Source organism: Mirounga leonina, unplaced genomic scaffold (genome assembly GCF_011800145.1).
Source record: "Mirounga leonina isolate KUSES-001 unplaced genomic scaffold, KU_Mleo_1.0 Mir_101595, whole genome shotgun sequence".
NCBI lineage: Eukaryota > Metazoa > Chordata > Mammalia > Carnivora > Phocidae > Mirounga > Mirounga leonina.
In genome coordinates, this window is record NW_023270158.1 from 14455852 (window position 1) to 14474744 (window position 18893).

An 18893-nucleotide genomic window follows, 5' to 3' on the forward strand; every position below is an offset into this window, starting at 1 on the left:
AAAACATTTATTAGTTTCTAACAAAAAGGCATATAAGGTAGGGCTATCAGAAAAACTAATAGAGAAATTAAAATTTATCTTAAGGTCAGGAAGACTTCTTCACAGACAAATAAGTGGTTAAATGTATAAATCCTATATATGTCACACTATTTTTTCCCCTTTTTGGTCATGGACTGTTCCAGGAAAATTTAATTATACAACTTTTGAGGAGTTCTAACAGTGTCCACCCTAAAATGTTAAGTGAAATTGCTCTTAGAAAAATACTGGTTTGATGAGAAGACAGATATTAGTGTATTTTGGAGAAATTTGGTTAGTTTCTGACTAGGCTTCATTCCAGCACAATCATTACTCAGAGGGCAATCACTTTTTTTTTTTTTTGAGAAAGGGCAAACTAAATTTTAAATTAGCATCAGAATTCTACCCATAATTACCCGATCAATATTGGAATAGATGCCATTAACTATGCAAAGATTAACAGAATTTCAGTTACAAAATTTGGAGGAAAAAAAATCTTAATAATGTATAAAAATATTGACAGATTTAAGCTAGAATTAGCTCTAGAATGTTTTATTTTTACTTTAAAAGGATGAACAACTAGAGATCAGCAGAAATGCTGTTAAAACTGCTATTTGCTTAAAGTTGTTTATATTAATGAAAAAAAGATTAATAGTCTCCAAGTTAAATTTCACAAAATGAAATCACTGCCTTCTGACTTAACTTTCAGGGGTAAGACAGCAAAACCCAAGCATCAGACTCTCTTTTTCTGTCCATAAACACATATAAAAGTCAGCATCAATACAAATGATAATATAAGGAAATAAACGCATGGTTATGTCTCAGGTCCCACAACAAAAGATATTATGATATTTAACTCTCCTACAGTAAAGTCCCATTTTTCCCCCTGGAATAGCAGATTAATAGAAATGTGAAATCCCTAAATTTCAGGCAATTTAGCAATTGATTTTGATTTTGATACCAGATACTATGATGTGAAAAGCTATAAAACCCAAATGTTTTCCATGTCATTTAGCAAAGAAAGGAGGAGGGAGAACCCTCTACCAAACTTCACTGGCTACTCCATCCCAGGCCCAGTTTCTGATCACTCACTCGGTTCCAACACTTCCAAATGGTCAACCTGCCCCACAGAGCTGCACCCCAACTCTTAACTCCTTTTGCATCAAGAGCCTAGTTTCCTTTCTGTCAACTGATTCCTAATTTTCCAGGAAACTGATTTTTCTGATTTCACAGTGATCATAAACCATTTTAAATTGAAGAAAATGCTATAATGGTTAAAATAATTAAAGTGGAGATGAAAACTAGATTACTTTAGTGTTACGGAAGATGCATTTCAAGTGCTCTGCAAATATATGGGAAAGTGGCAAGAAAACTCACCCTGCCTGGGTTCCTAACTACTCCGTACAGTACCATCTTGCTTTGATTACTGGTTAGGACAAGAAGGGAAGCAAAGGCTGTAAAACATGCATTTTGGGGAAACAGAATGGCACTTGAAGATTTCTTGGGAGTTCACCAAAGCATTTTAATATCCGTAAGGATTGTCAAACTTAGTACATCACAATTATTAAAAAAGCAAAGGATTGGGACTCCTGCTTATCACTGAGTTTGGCAGAAACACATTTATATAGTCCTCCCTTGTAATCACACAGTCCTTTATAGACAATGAGTGTGACCATTATGAAGAGTCTATGACAGAAGACAGAGCTTCATAATCCAGCTTTACTAGATTATAAAAAACTCCTTCTCCCCATGCATTACTTTGTATATCTCTGAAACATCTGAAAAATACTTTTCTGTGACTTACTAGGCTGTAGGGAACTTTTAGATACATTACAATTATCTCTAGAAGAATTTGGCATCTTTCTCCCATTAACTGAATGTTTCAACTGGATCTTAAAAGACGGCTGCCAATTTTCAGTTTTTTGAGCCCCTCTGAGATTTTGAATGCTCTGTATCAGTCTCTTGTTTGAAGTTCCTATCTTTGGAATTCTTCCTCTGTCCATTTAACAATTTGTCTGAAAATTAAAAAAAAAAAAAACAATTTGTCTGGAGGTGAAGATGTAGGACGTAGATGATACTCATGTGGGGATCCTTTTTGCTGGTTTGGCTTCTTTTGTTCTTTATCCACTTCTTTCTGAAGATGTAACACTAATAACCTATCCTGTTCTTCTTGTTTATGTCTCTCAAAAAGTAAGTGTTCCAAATCTATCAGTTTTGGGGTAAAGTTGGTTTCGGTTTCCTCTTGATCTGAGGAAGCTTCGGGGAACATTTTCCTTCTTTTTGCAGAAATGCATGGATCCCTGACTGCTTCAAAGATTCTGGGTTTTTTCTTTTGGAAGTATGTTTACTGATCGATGGACAAGACTCTTCATTTTCTGTCTCAGCTGTATTACTTCCAAATTTCTGTGTCATACCTGATATAGGGCACCCACTCTCTGTTTTGCCATAAGGCTTAACTGCAGCTTCCCCAGAGCAGGGAACTCTGCCTTCAGGTGCCTCATGATTTAGGACACTTAACTCTTTATCATCATTCGTTGGTCTCACTTTGACTTCTCCTTCAAGGCACCATTCTCCACCATTGGCACATAACTGAGGCATAGGTGACTCTGAAGACTTTTCACCTTGTTCTTGAATTTCCACGCATATTTGCTGAGAAAGGGTTGGCATATCTTCCTCAATTTCTGTATCTTGCCATGTAGGGCTCTTTACAACACTACTGTCAGTTTCCTTAGACGTGGAGTGCTTCCTCCTTTCTTGTACAATTTCAAACTGTGATGCTGACTCAAACTGAGATTTAGGTGACAAATACTTATGAATATCTCCAGTGTTTGTTTGTTTGTTCTTACTTTTCTTTTGAGACTTGGTTGTGACTGTAGCAGATTTTCTGGAATTCGAGGGAGAAGCCAAGACACTTGCATCACAGAAATTGTTAATATTAATGCTTAGCTTCCTTGCTAGTTCTTCATCACTTTTCAGTTGTTCTTCCATCTCTCTTCGCCTTTTTTCTGCCTGTCGTTTTTCCTCCTCTTCCTCCTCTGCTAATAATCTCTGTATGTATTCTTCACTGGCTTTGTTTTCTTCTTCCTCACTGGCTCGTCGCTCTGCCTCCATCTTGCTTATCTCCTCCTCATATTCTCTTCTCAATTCCCCGGGTCTACTTAATAAGCGAACTGGCTGACAGTCATCAACGATTTCCTCAGATTCCTGCCCAGAAATTCTAAGTGCGCATTCCTTTGGATAGTGTTTTTGGATTAATTCCCACAGTTCCATGTTGACAAGAGAATTTCTTCGGGTATGGTATCGGGTCCACGAAGAGATCCAGCGGCGACAGAAGGGACAGCATAAACTCGCCTTCTCGACAGTCGATTGGAAGCATGGGTTACAGAGCGTGTGGTTACAAGGCAGCGTTACGGGCTCGATTAGGATTTCCAGACAGATGAGGCACTGGCATTCTGACAAGGAGGGGATGGCGGTTTTGGGTACAGCCATTTTAATATGCTAAAAAGTCATACTCAACGTCAATACCAGCCGAGGGTGCTCTCTTAGCTCCCGGCAGCCAAGCCCGAGGCCGCCCAGGCCGGAAGCTCCGGGGCCTCAGCTCTGACAAGAACGCTGTTTCCGCCCGGAAGTTGAGCTGTGCGGGAGCAGGACTTCCGTTTTACCGTTGTTGTGGCGGCAGCACGCGAGCCTCCACATTGCAGCTTTCGTGCACCTGGACCCGTTTCCCGGCGCTCTGAGCCCACAGTCCCCTTTCTTCAGTCAGCCAAAGATACCTCATCTTAGCAGTGGTGCCGTAGCAACCCGACAAGGGCTAGTGACGTCACAATTGCCCACCCAAACAGCCAGGAATGTCTTCTTTTTAATAAGCATTTTATTTGACACCACTTTTACATTTACAGAAAACTTATAAAGACAGTAGAGAGAGATCCCATATACCCCACATCCAATTTTCCCTGTTATTAACACCTAACATTAGTATGGCACATTTATTACCATTAATGAATCAGTATCAATAAATTATCAACTATAGTCCGTATTTTATTCAGATTTCCTTAGTTTTATGCCTAATAGTACTTTTTTTGTTCTAGGATCCCATCCAGGATAGTGCATTACGTTTAATTGTCATGTCTCTTTAGGCTCCTTTTGGCTGTGACTGTTTCTAACTTCTCTCATTTTTGATGATCTTGACAATTTCAAGGAGTACTGGCCATGTATTTTGTAGAATGTCCTTCAACTATGATTTATTGGATATTTTTCTCCTGATTGAACTTAAGTTATATGTTTTTGGAAGATCACAGAGGAATTGAGGAGCGCACTTGTCATGATGAGCACACGGTGATCTATGAAACTGTTGAATTACTACATTGTACACCTGAAACTGATATAATGCTGTATGTTAACTAATGAATTAAAACAAAACCTTTAAAATTTTTTGAGAAGTCATCATGTTACAGATAAATTTATCTGACATTTATTCATTACTTTTATGCATAGTATTCTGTTATATGAATATCTCACAATTTATTGATAGACATTTGGGGTTTTCATTTTTTGTTAATGTAAGTAATATTGCCATTAATCATCTTGTAAGCATAAACACACACACACATTTTTCATTGTGCATAATAGTTGGCATTATGTAGGACTTTTACCTAGGAGTAGATTTGCTTATTCACAGAGTATGTATATTTTTAAATTTACTAGATATTGTTTGGGCTGCTTTGGGTAATGGGCCTACCCCAACTAAATGAAATGAGGGAAGGAGGGGAGTAGTACTCCAGAGAGAAGTTGAGGTGACAGAAAAAGATGAAAAATGTTCAAGGAATATAAAGAATATAAACAGGAGATGTCCACTATTTCTAAACAGTATGATTTCTTAAAAATTGTAAAATGTGGTTTGATATTCATAAATTCTGTTGTGGGTAGTATAACAATTTTCTTCACTTCAGTACTGCTAAAAATTTAAAATGAGTCGGACCATTTGAAAAGCCATTTAATTTCTAGGGCTAAATCATAGAATGAAGTAATGATAAGAAAACAGATTGTGAAAATGTGAGATCAAGAAAAAAAAATTTACCAATAAAATGCAGGAGTCAGCAAAAACTGAAGAAGTGAAGAAAAGAAAACTGACTTGAAAAAGCATAAAGAATGAAGTGATTGCTACAAGGTGATGGTTTTAATAGCATTTTTATACTTGGTGTAACATTTTTAACAGAGTTAATGTAGCAATATATTTAAACTACTTTCCAGTCAACCAGAGGTTGAAAATATGCTCTCAAAAAGTACATCTTCCTCCTCTTTTTATGGATGAGAAAGCTGAGCAAAGAAAGGTCAAGTGGCTTTATCACAAAACATCATGGTGACAAATTTAGGAATAAAACTTAATTTCCTGAACTTCAGTTTATGATTTACTCTGCTGGATAATTAATAGCAAGGCATTGTATTTTTCATACTAGCTCTGGTGATCACTATGAAAGATTTATCATTTAAGTTCAACTGAAACACATTTTACTATGAGACCTTTAGTTCTGCCACTGATGTAATTAAATGGTGCATTTGTAGCTTAGCCTATGGGTTCAGTGATTATTTTTTTTTCTTTAAAAAACGGTATCTTTTATCCTCCCTTTTAAAATACTATTTTTATTGACATTTTTCAGAGTCGAGTTCTTTACTGACTGTAACCTAATAAGCATTGGTGAAATTGATAACAAGAATTGATAAATTCCAGACTTGACTTTGTGTGTTTGATAATGTGCTAGAACTAATACCCACAACAACCATCACATATATTATTTTTGATAAAATGGAGCATGTTACAGATAGCCTTAGCTGTTTTTATGAGTAAATGTGTCATATTTTGCAACTCAAAAATCATTTCAATTAATTCAGACTTTTGAATTGAAAGAGATTAAAGCTGATCAATATAGTGAAACTGAGTTTAATCATTTTGGCTGTCCAATCTTGATGTGGAATTCAGTCCCTAGAGCAAAAGACCTCTCTTATGAGTATTTTCTAATGATAACTCTCCTGACACTAATTACCTTAATTTATTGTTTAATCTCTCAATATATTTAATGAATTGCCAAACTGTATTAATCAAGCAAATGTTTAATGTCAAGACATGATAACTTTGAATAAAAAGCATTATGTTTTACTCTTAAGTAGAAAATGTCATAGAATATTTCAGAATATATCAGTAGCAAGGTTGGGATGTGCCATTTCTGGCCATCGGGAAAAGAAGACATTATTCCTTTGGATGACTTCCATCAATATCAGCAATAGTAAGCATTAGTAATGAGAATAGTTAATACTATTTACTATGTGCCAGGATCTAAGTTCTTATTTATAACCACTCACTTAATCCACATAACCTCAATTTGCTCACCCTTTAAAACTTTTCAAGTGCTTTCTATGTACGAGGTATTCTTCTAGATTTTATAAATTGCACTTGAAAATAATCCATATTTTCCTTGCCCACTGACTGGCCTCCAGCCAGGGCCTCAAATGAGCCTAGGTCAAGATGGTATTAAAAACAGAAAGAAAACCAAAAACAAAAAACAAATCTATATTACACCCCTAAGAATGTGAAGTACTAGAATCCATAGATACAGGCTATAAAGTAGCTATGCCTAAAATGATGAGTGTTATTTTAAAAAATCTAAAAGAATGATGCCAATTTTGTTGCTGTGTGAGAGCATACAATTAAGAAGAGCACTTGGTCAGCAGTACTCCCTACCCCAGATCTATGATGTGTTTGATTTGACTGAATTCTATTACCTACTTTTTGGTATTATATTGTTGCCTAACATGGTTTATCAGCAAGAGCTAGCCTTTAATTTCTTGCTGCGTTTGACAGCACTGGATTTGAAGTGTACTAGAATGTTTTCATTACGCTAGCCCTACCAGTGCAATCCTTCAGACTGTCTGCCTCTGAGAAGTGGTACAGTCTTCCTGTCCCCAGTCATCCCTCATGTCTGACCCTGGTGTGAGAGCTGTACTGCTTCTAGCCTTGCACACCACTAACCCAACTCATACCTACCTCATTGTTAGAGAGACAGCAACTTTTCCTTTGACGGCTAGCCATATGGCAGGCACTGTGCAAAAGGATTTATAAGCATTATTATCTACATTTTACCAAGGATGAAATTCAAAGTACATTGTGGACATGGATTTGTAATTTTAAATACAAGTCATCATCACTGTTTCTAATGAAGTTCCATTCCTTTATTTGCACTCTCCTGCTTCTGATTCTCTTATGCTTATTTCAGCAAATTCAATTGTGAGGCTGGAGAGCTGACCAATAAATATGCTTTGATAGAATGATTAGTTTAGTCAATTAGAGAAACAAGCAAACGTCTGGAACTGTGCTGTCCAATACAGTAGACATTGGCAATATGTGCCTACTGAGCACTTGAAATGTGACTAGACTGGATTTAAATGTGATATAAGTATAAAATACACGCCAGATTGCAAAGACTTGGTAAGACAAAATAATGCAAAATATGTCCTTTGTAATTTTTATACCAATTACATATTGAAGTTGTAATATTTGGTTAAATAAAATATATTACTAAATTAATTTTACCTATTTTCACTTTTTAAAATGTAGCCACTACAAAATTGTTAATTTTATATGTGACTTGCCTTATATTTCTCTTGGACAGCACTGCTCTAGAGAGTGAGTGTGATCTCAGTCTTGAAAAGTGTAAGGGGAAGACAGAGGACCCAGAGCCTTGGTTGTGGTTCCCTTGATGGCTGTGCCACACGTGAGCTAAAAGACCTTGTCCAAATCACCTGACTTCCTTAAGTATTGTCTTAATGTTGGGACTGTGAATACCCACTCACAGTGCTATGGAAAGGAGTAAATTAGCTCAGGCATGTGAAAGCAGGCTATAAAGAAATGTGCAAATGGAAGTGTCCACTGTTATGGTTTAGTCTGATCTGTGACTCTTTACCTTGGCTTGTTTTAATTAATGGAATGTTAATATTTATAATCTTAACCCAGTCTTTCAAATGACATTGATTATCATCAATACAAATCATGGAGTAATACTAAGTGATGGTTTCTATATGTGGATTAATCTCAGAAAATCTTATTTCTATATAGTCTGTTAACAAGTGTAGTCCAGTGTCTGTAAGGGATGTAAATAATGAATATATGCATGTCTTGCATTTCTGCTTTTGATCTGATGGTGTGTGTGTGTGTGTGTGTGTGTGTGTAACTTTGACTTATTAATGTCACTTCTTTTTTACAAACCTGGTTCCTTCTTTGTGGGTCACATTTTAAAAACCCATTTGAGTATGATTCCACTTATATGAGATACTTAGAATAAGCAAATTCATGAAGACAGAAAATAGAAGGGCTGGAAGGGGGGAAATGGAGCATTGTTGTTAGTCACTACAGGGTTTCAGCTTGGGGTAATGAAAGGTTCTGGAAATGGATAGTGGTGATGATTGTACAACATTGTGAATGTATTAAATGCCAACCAAGTTGTACACTTAAAATGGTTAATAAAATAAATCTTATCTCATGTATAGTTTACCACAAAATGTCCATTTTAAATAAATGGTCATTCTTAATAGTTGGGAGTGCATTTTAAAGTTTTTTTTATCATATCAAAGAATTTTTTTTTTTAAGAACATCCTTTTCCTACTTCATGTTGGCTCTAGTTTGACAGGCATTGATTTTCCATAAACCTTATGAAACACAAGCCATTATGTTGGCATTTTATAACTGCTTTTAGTTTTTTTTTTTTTTAAAAAGATTTTATTTATTTGACAGAGAGAGACACAGCGAGAGAGGGAACACAAGCAGGGGGAGTGGGAGAGGGAGAAGCAGGCTGCCCGCTGAGCAGGGAGCCTGATGCGGGGCTCGATCCCAGGACCCTGGGATCACGACCTGAGCCGAAGGCAGACGCTTAACGACTGAGCCACCCAGGCGCCCCTGCTTTTAGTTTTGACATCACCAAAATTGACTGAGAACTCAATATCGCACCGGTTTCCGTACAGAAGCTCTGGTGTGGATGGTTTCGTAGGACGAGCTGACACCCCTATTGCTCAGTGTTCTCCATCCTCCCAGTCTCATCAAATCAGAGACTGCAAATGAACTCTAGAATGATGCAGATAGATGATTACGTATCTAAAAGTAAAACTTTAAGCATAAAATATAATAGGATCCAGGATCTTGAGAAGGATTCCAACATATTTGATGGCAGTTAAGTCTCTAAGCACTATGAATAAAGATGGCTGTACCCTCAATGCTAAACTGTAGTTAGTACGTTACTCCAGGCACACTCTAAAATATGAAGACTGAACTTAGGATATAATGTCGATACTAAAACTTATGTAATAGTGGGCAAGATAAACTTTCTACTGGTTCAGTAAATTAATTAGATGTTTTAGTGTGATAATGCTTATATGTGTGTATGTACATATATATTTTTCTTTTAGAGAATTATCAAGGCTATTTTATATACAGCTCTTATATTCCTAATTTTATTGTTGCTTATGAAGTGGCAAGAAATTTATTTGTATAAATAAAACCAAGTTGATCTGTGTAAGCAGTAGGTTCCTCCTAGACTTAATGATATTATATCATCCCAATATTAGTTTAATTAAATTCCTATTATCTTATTTTTTAAAGTGAACAATGACACATAGTATCTACAGTTGAATTACTGCAAAAGCAGTACGATCATACTGCTACTTCGCTATGGGTGTTTTTGTTAATAAACTGAACTCTGTCAGCTTCATGTGTACAGAACTGAGGAAAAAAATTAAAACCACCACCAATTTCCTATCATACTCACTTTATGTGTTATTCTTAATGAAGTCCCAAATTGATGTTTCTTCTTTCCTAGACACCAAATTGAGAAGGACAGTAAGAGCTTGTGGAGACTGTGGGAGAAAGTGCACTAATGATTATAGATGGAGAAAATAGGAAATGTTCAAGGGACTGAGAATATTAATATTATTTGGATTAAAAAACTATGATATGATATAATCAGATGTTAAGATTTTTTTAATTTAATTTAATTTTATTATGTTATGTTAGTCACCATACAATACATCATTAGTTTTTGATGTAGTGTTCCATGATTGTTTGCGTATAACACCCAGTGCTCCATTCAATATGTGCCCACCTTAATGCCCATCACTGAGCTAATCCATCCCCCCCCCCCCCATCTAAAACCCTCAGCTTGTTCTCAGGGTCCATAGTCTCTCATGGTTCATCTCCCCCTCTGATTCTCCCCCCTTCATTTTTCCCTTCCTTCTCCTAATGTCCATGCTATTCTTTATGTTCCACAAATAAGTGAAACCATATGATAATTGATGTTAAGAATTGAGAAAATTCGGAGTAATGGATGAGCAACCAGAAGTTACTGCACTAAAAATACATCAAGTAAAGGTTTCATCATGATTTAGGTGGGGTTTTGTTTTTTAATTGTTTACTGCATACATGGCAGAATGTTTACTTTCTCCTCATCTCATCTTCTTTTCTGGTCAAGTGAGATTACATTTATAGCTCTCTGAGTTTAGCATTTGACAGTGGTTCCTGAAAACTCATTGCTCAGTACTGGGAGAGATCGCTGGTGCTATCTTATTTGAAGGCTTTTAAACTCTCTTAACTATAGGGGACAAACAGGGTTACTGGAGGGGAGGGGAGCACTGGGTATTATATGCAAGTGATGAATCGCTAAATTCTATCCCTGAAACTAATAATACAGTATATGTTAACTAACTTGAATTTATACAAAATCTTTAAAAAAATAAAAATTTAAATTAAAAAAAGCAATTATGAAAAAATTGATAGATTCCCCTCTGAGGTATGTTTAGGCATAGACAAGCTGGAGGAAGGTCATGGAGACGCCAGTGATTTTTCATTGCTAATTATTTTAGTACTCATATCTTTCAAAGATATTTTATAGTTTAAAAAACAGGAAGCAGTTGAGAAAATCAAAATATTAGGGTTTGATATGACAGTTTCATAATTACATAATAAGATTTTGAGTGATGAATGTTTATTTTCAAAAAGTTTTACCTATTTGGAAGAGCTTTTATTATTTTTGCACTATGAACAGGTCCTCTAGGTATACAATATTCCAGGGTTTTAACTTGTCTTTCCTATAATTTTGAAGTCTTTCCTGATAAAATCAAGAGGTAACTCTTGCAAAGTAACTTGCAATTGATGCAGACATTGTATAATAACATATTTAGAAGAATTTTTAAAAACTACCTATGAAAAAACTGCATGGAAATAGAGTTGGTTTTATTCATGTCAAAATATATGGCTTTTGCATAAGAGGAATTAATGTTTCCATTTCTTAAAATGCTTGACCAACGCTTTTAGTCATTATGTTAGCATCTGTTGTTCCATCTGGAAGACCTAAAAAATCCAGTGAATTATAAATGGACAGTTCAACATGAATATGTAAATTAAAGACATTTTATGAATTCTGTGTAAGATATAAAGAAAGAGCTTACGCTGTGCTTTAACTAAAGATCTTACTATTTATTTCTTAATCATCTGTTGGGTTAGGATAGGGTTCTACCCCAGTATATCACCCAGGACTTATTGGAATATAAACAGTATCATAGATTCATTATGAATATCATAGACTTTGTTTCAAATGATACAGTACAATGTGTTTATTAGAGAAGTAAAAAAATACAAATTAACATTTAAGAGGTATTATGTTAAATATAGAAGTACTATCTGTAGTCAGTGCTGTGTTATGGTGTCAACAGAAAAGTTTGGAACTTTTAATGAGCACTTATTGTTAATGTTCCATTAGAAAATTATGCTGTTTCCATACTGCCATCTTTTGAAGGACGCATTTGCTTTAGTCATTAAACCTCGACACATACTCTGAACATGAATATAAATGCTGCTATCTCTATGCCCTGCCTTCTAAGTGTTGTGATTTCTAATATTTATTTAAAATGTTTGGTTTTCAGTATATCACTTACGATCACAAAGCACATGCTGAGCTTTTTTTAAAATTGAGTTTTGCTCTGTCAAATTAAGGATGAAAGAATGACACTGAAACATATGTCCTTTTTTTAAAAAGTAAAAATGCATTTTAAACTTTTTAAGGGAAATCGTGGCTTCTAAATGTCACGAACATGTCATGTTTCTTCTATGCATCAACTTTTATGAGTCCCGATTAAAAATACAACCTGAAAACAGAATGTTTCTACTTAGATATTGTTGCTATGGTGCTATTTAGCTAGTTAATCATATAACCCTTTCAGAATAATGAAACCAGTAGCACTTGTCAACACCAAACATGAAAGGAATGAAGTAGCAGAGGTGTGAAAAATATCCATTAATATGAAAGCAATGTGTTACGGGGGGCAGCAAAGAGGTAGTAAGCTATTTACTATTTACTGGTTGGCTATGACATTGCTAAAATTAGATTAAAGCAAAATAGCTTAGTACGAATATAATGAAATAGTTTTGATGATGTTTTCCACTTGGGGTATATAATTAGATCCTTTTATATTAATCTAATTTCTCTATGAGTTAAATAAACTCAATAGTGTTGACCTGCCTTTTCATGTGCTTTTTTTTTGATTCAACAAAATCATTTGATAAACATTTTGTAAGAAATAGAATTACATTCAGAGCAACACTTGTATACTTATGCAAGCTACTTACAAACATATAAATGAATGTGCTCTATAGTTGTAAGATCTGCATTTGTTATTTTAAATGCAGTGAAGAAGTTATAGATACTTTCTACACAGGTGCTGTTCAAAGTATAGGTTGCAAATAACAGAGTAAAGAGGTTCTTTACCCCAAATAAAGTGTCACTGTTTTTGATGGCAGACAACAAGAGGCTGAAACAAAGACAAAAGACAGTGAGTTTGAAGAAGAGAGAACAGATTTGAGACATACAAAGGTGGTAGGACAAAATAATGAGATTAGTTACATGTGAGTGTTCATGGAGTAGGGGCCGAGTTTTTGTTTGGAGGATTTGAATTTTGAAGGATTTCAAGATGAGCCTGTTTGAAGAGTGTATTAGTTGTTTTTTGTTTTAGTCCAAGTAACTAATGACTTAAGTAACAAAGACACATAATATGTTTTCTAATAAGAATTCCAGAAGTAGATAAGGCCCAGGATGGGTAATTCAGCAGCTACAATGACATTATCAAGGACATTTTTTTTTTTTAATCTTTTCTCTCTGCTCTTCTCAGCAAATGACTTGACCTCATAGGCTGGCTTCCCAAATGGCATCACATGAAGACCCCGATGTCTACAAACAGAAAAAGAATTGGTCCATACTGTATTCCCTAAACAAAAGCAGGGACAGTTTTCCCAGAAGTTCCCAGAGCAGACTTTCAACCACCATCCCATTGTTTAAAATTGCCCATGAATAAACCATTCACTAGAAACAGGGCTAAGATCACCATCAATATGACTGGCTTTGACCATTCCTGATCAACCCTTGACTTAAAAGGTCCTCAGCCTCCTCATGAAGCACATGAGGACCTGGAGTAAGGTAAACAATATCAAGATAGCAAGGATGGCTAGGAAGCGGGTGTTGGGGAATGGATTTTGGATAGGCTACTAGATTGTATGCCCAGGAAGTGGCAGTTAAGGTTTCTTAATGTTGGCTTTGTCTGTTAGAGGGTTTCAGGATGCAACTGGAAATATGGCCCTGGAAGATGTTAAGAATTTGAGATTAATCTGCACACATATGATGCTTGAACCTGTAACAGTGAATGGGATTATTCACGGACAAGGTATAGAGTAGAATGCGAGGTGTGCAAAGGACAAAATGCTTTAAGGATAACAAAGATGTTAAGAAAAGGTGATTTTCCAGAGAGATAAAATAAAAACCAGAGAGGCCATTTTTATATGTGAAATACAGTTAAATTCCAAAATACAAATTTGGCAGAATTTTCCTTCCTCAGAAGTTCAACTTGGACCCTACATTTCTAATTCATAAGAATCCTAACATTGACATGTTTTTTGTTCATTTGTTTAATTTAAAAACATCTATAGTGACGTTATTCTTATTCAAATGATTTCTGGGCATTGATAAAGTCAAATTTAATCTGAGAATTTTTTTTTTGATTTGTGCTACTTTTTTTCTGGTGTATAACCAGAGTCCTTGAGGATAATGACAGAGTATTTCAGCAATTCCCCTCTAGTAGGTTAAGATTAAGGTTTCCACTTCACTGCAGCTCTTGGAGTCATAGTTATCAATATAGGTGAAACTCTGCGATATCAACATGTCAAGTATACCCTTAATTGGAATCTCAGATATGTTTTCATATATGTGTTTCTCTACTTTGCCACACAGTTCTTTAGTGGGTGGGTGTGGCAGAGTAGACTCTTCTTTCCTTAGTGTAATATAGAGCTCTTGCTGGGCAGCAGCTGCTCAGCCCGGAACTGTAGTTACCCCTTGAACACTGCAGGCATTAGGGGTGCCGGCCTCCTGCGTAGTCACAAATTTGCCTGTAATGTTTGTGGGGTTTTTTAAATTGTATTTCTTTGGTAAAAACAGCCTGGAGTCAAGGATTTCCTTTTTACTGCTTTCTTTTTTTTAATATAATTAACCTACAGTGTTATATTCATTTCAGGTGTACAATATAGTGATTCAATACTTCTATGCATTACTTTTTTTACTGCTTTCTTTTTTTAAATATAATTAACCTACAGTGTTATATTCATTTCAGGTGTACAATGTAGTGATTCAACACTTCTATGCATTACTCACTGTTCATCACGATAAGTGTGTTCTTAATCCCCTTTATCTGTTTATCCATCCCCCACCCACCACACCCCCCCCTCTGGCAACCACACGTTTGTTCTCTATATTTATGAGTTTGGTTTTTTTGTCATCTCTTGTTTTGTTTGTTTTGTTTCTTAACTTCCACATGAGTTAAATTATATGGTATGTGTCTTTCTCTAACTTACTTCATTTAGCATTATACCCTGTAGGTCCATCCACATTGTTGCAAAGGCAAGATTTCATTCTGTTTATGGATGAGTACTATTTCATTGTGTATGTATACTACATCTTTTTTATCCATTCATCTTTGGATGGACACTTGGGCTGCTTCCATATCTTGGCTGTTGTAAATAGGGCTGCAGTAACCATAGGGTTACATATTATCTTTTTGAATTAGTGTTGAATTAGTGTTTTTGTTTTGTTTAGGTAAATATCCAGTAGTGAAATTACTGAATCATATGGGAATTATCTTCTTAATTTTTTAAGATAATTAACCTCCATACTGTTTTCCATTGTGACTGCACCAGTTTATTTGTGTGAGGTCTCCCTTTTTCCACATTCTCACCAACACTTACTTGTTTTGTGTGTGTGTGTGTGTGTGTGTGTGTGTTTGATTTTAGCTATTCTGACAGGTGTGAGGTGATATCTCATTGTGGTTTTGGTTTGCATTTCTGTTGAACTGGTGATGTTGAGCATCTTATCATGTATCTATTGGCCTTCTTTATGTCTTCTTTGGAAAAACGTCTAATCAGGTCCTTTGCCCATTTTTAACTGGATTATTTGTATTTTGGGTATTGAGTTGTGTAAGTTCTTTATATATTTTGAATATTAAGTCCTTATTAGATATATCATTTGCAAAGATCTTTTTCCATTCAGTAGGCTGACCTCCTGTACAGTCCAAAATTTGCTGGTAACTTCTGACTCCCCAGAATCTTAACTACTAACAGCCTACTGTTGACCAAAAGCCTTACCAGTAACATAAAGTGCCAACTAGCACATATTTGTATGTTATATGTATTATATACCATATTATTACAATACAATAAGCTTGAGAAAAAAATATTAAGAAAATCACGAGGAAGAAAAAGTATATTTATAGTACTTTACCATAAAAACTGTGTGTAAGTAGATATGTGCAGTTCAAACCTGTGTTGTCCAAGGGTTAACTTTGTATCTCCTAGCCCCTATTGCTTCTGGTAGAGCCACATGACTAGTTCTCACCAATAAATGCAAGGAGAAGAAGGAACTGTCACTTCTGAGCCAAAGTAGTAAGGAAATGAGTATTCTTTCTCCCGTTCTTCCCCCAGTAATTGCTTAGAGGCAGAGAATACCTAGGCTCCAGTGGAGGGAAGGAGCCCTGGTCTCTAAATCACATCATGGGGGGAAAGCTGATTACCGACCAGAAGGACACTCATTGCATGCTTCTGGGAGTGAGAAATAACCATCCTGTAAGTTAAACCACTGAAATCATGAGGTTTATTTTTATAGCAGCTAGCCTTATCCTAAGTAACACAGTTAGGCACATTTTGCTGATAGAAGGCCATCTGAATAAAAGAGATGTTTATTGTCAAGTCATGAAAGACCTAAAAGGGAAACTGCTAAGCTATACACCTCCCACTTTCCTGTCCAAATGCTTCTTCCTATACTTTTTATTTTCCATCTGCTTTGCAAACCCACCAGATCTCTGCCTGTTCAGAGTCTACCTGTCTTTCAAGGTGTGGCTCAAAAACCCATCTCCACCTGTCAGCCTTCAGTGCTTTCCTCCTAGATCAGGACAGTCCCTTCTTCCCTAGAGGTCACATTGCTTCTGTGCTAATTTGGCTATTGGGATTTATTGACACTCTTTTTCAGTGGCTTCTAACTTACGTGAAGTAAAACTTCATCTTGTTTATTTTGGTTTTATCAGTAATTCTGCATTGTTTAGCACATAGTAGAAGATGAATGTCTTGAAAAGTTGAATAAACAAAAGCTAAATTGGGTATGTATTATAGGAATGTATTCTATTGTAAATAACTCCGCCAAATGTTCTTTTAGTCTTAATCATAAACCTGTTATATAAGTAATTATTTTAGGACTTTCAGCTTATGCATAAAATAATTCAAAATGTAACTATTTTGTTTAAAATTCTTAGTATATTCATTATTCTCAAATTAATGTGTAATAATCCTAATGAATTATAATAGCTGTTATTTCTTCACAGTAATTCAAATTATATTATTTTCAAGTCAGCACAACATAATTTTCCTTATATAAGGTCAAGTGTTTTTAAAAGCTTGTATAGTCTGGTGATTTGTTTATATTTTTTTCTGCTTTTTTAAATTTCAAATTTCTATTTAAATTCCAGTTAGTTTACATATAGTGTAATATTAGTTTCAGGAGTAAAATTACTGATTCATCACTTTCATACAACACCCAGTGTTCATCATAACAAGTGCCCTCCTTACTACCCATCACCCATTTAGCCTATCCACCTGCCTCCCCTCTAGCAACCTTTGTTCTCTATAGTTAAGAGTCTGTTTTATGGTTTGCCTCTCTCTTTTCCCCCCCATGTTCATATTTTGTTTCTTAAATTCCACATATGATTGAAATCATATAGTATTTGTCTTTCTCTGATTGACTTCACTTAGCATAATACTCTCTAGCTCCATCCATGTCATTGCAAATGGCAAGATTTCATTCTTTTTCATGGCTAAGTAATAATCCATTGTATATTATATACCATAACTTCTTGATCCATTCATGAGTCAATGGACATTTGGATCTTTCTATAATTTAGCTATTGTTGATAATGCTCTTACAAACATCGGGGTGTGGCAGTTCATTTATAAAACACATAGCAGAGTATTTTAAAATTGGAATATTCACAAAGTACTACAATGTGCAAAAATAAATAGAATACCAAGACAGCTTGGAAAACTAACACTAACAGAAGACACACACACACACCCAAAAAAGAAGAGAATTATAGAAAAATAAATAAATAAATATGACAATGGAGGCAGAAAAGGGGGAGACAACATGAAAAGGAAAAATATCCCTGATCTCCTTGAGGAGAGAGTGTTTCCTAAGCATTAATTTTAGAGAGAGGGAGAGAGAGAGATAAAGGGAGGGGTGGAGGGAAGCAATTGTTATTAAGCTCTTTGCAGTATTATCTGTTAAGTGTATAGTACTTGAAACAACTCAAATGTCCAGAAAATGATAAGGAGAGGATTTTATAAATTTTGTGAGGGATTGCCATATAGTGGAAAGAGTGTGGATTTGAGTGAGGTGACTTCAAGTTATGGTCCTTCTTCTAACCTGGGTTAGGCAAATATCCTAACCCTAATTTGTATCCCAGGGAACTCTGTGGCTCCTTCCAGGGTTAAAACTTTCTAATGCGGGGGGCCTGGGTGGCTCAGTCATTAAGCGTCTGCCTTTGGCTCAGGTCATGATCCCAGGGTCCTGGGGTCGAGCCCCGCATCGGGCTCCCTGCTCAGCGGGCAGCCTGCTTCTCCCTCTCCCACTCCCCCTGCTTGTGTTCCCTATCTCGATGTGTCTCTCTGTGTCAAAAAATAAATAAAAATCTTTTATATTATTTCAACAGAAAGTTTTCATTTATAGCATTGTTTATAGCACAGTCTTTTGGGTTGTCAAATTCTAACTCTGTTCATTCTCTGAGTATTTTTTGCAACCCTTTAAAAATTATGGTAACTATGGGCGCCTGGGTGGCTCAGTTGGTTAAGCAACTGCCTTCGGCTCAGGTCATGATCCTGGAGTCCTGGGATCGAGTCCCACATCGGGCTCCCTGCTCGGCGGGGGGTCTGCTTCTCTTTCTGACCCTCTTCCCTCTCGTGCTCTCTGTCTCTCATTCTCTCTCTCTCAAATAAATAAATAAAATCTTTTCAAAAAAATAAAAAATAAATAAAAATAAAAATAAAAATTATGGTAACTAATAGATATGTAAACACTGTCTTGTTATCTTGTCTAATAAAAATTTGTGCCCCTTCCTCAAAAAAAATCTTTAAAAAAACCTTTCTAATGCAATAAAATATGAAAACTTAACACTCTTCTGGGCGCCTGGGTGGCTCAGACGGCTAAGCGTCTGCCTTCGGCTCAGGTCATGATCCCAGAGTCCTGGGATCGAGTCCCGCATTG

General features: G+C 35.8%; 2 protein-coding genes across 2 annotated transcripts in view; one reads left to right on the plus strand and one right to left on the minus strand.

The window, feature by feature from the left end:
* Positions 1–18893, plus strand: part of IL1RAPL1 (interleukin 1 receptor accessory protein like 1) — a 1375052-nt gene that overhangs the window by 828503 nt on the left and 527656 nt on the right. The window lies entirely within an intron of this gene.
* On the minus strand, positions 1754–3824 carry LOC118007861 (E3 ubiquitin-protein ligase RNF168-like). The gene is given in 4 exon segments (XM_035001073.1): positions 1754–1931; positions 1933–2033; positions 2065–2331; positions 2334–3824. Coding segments are annotated over 4 exon segments (1701 nt in total). The 5' UTR covers positions 3505–3824; the 3' UTR covers positions 1754–1769.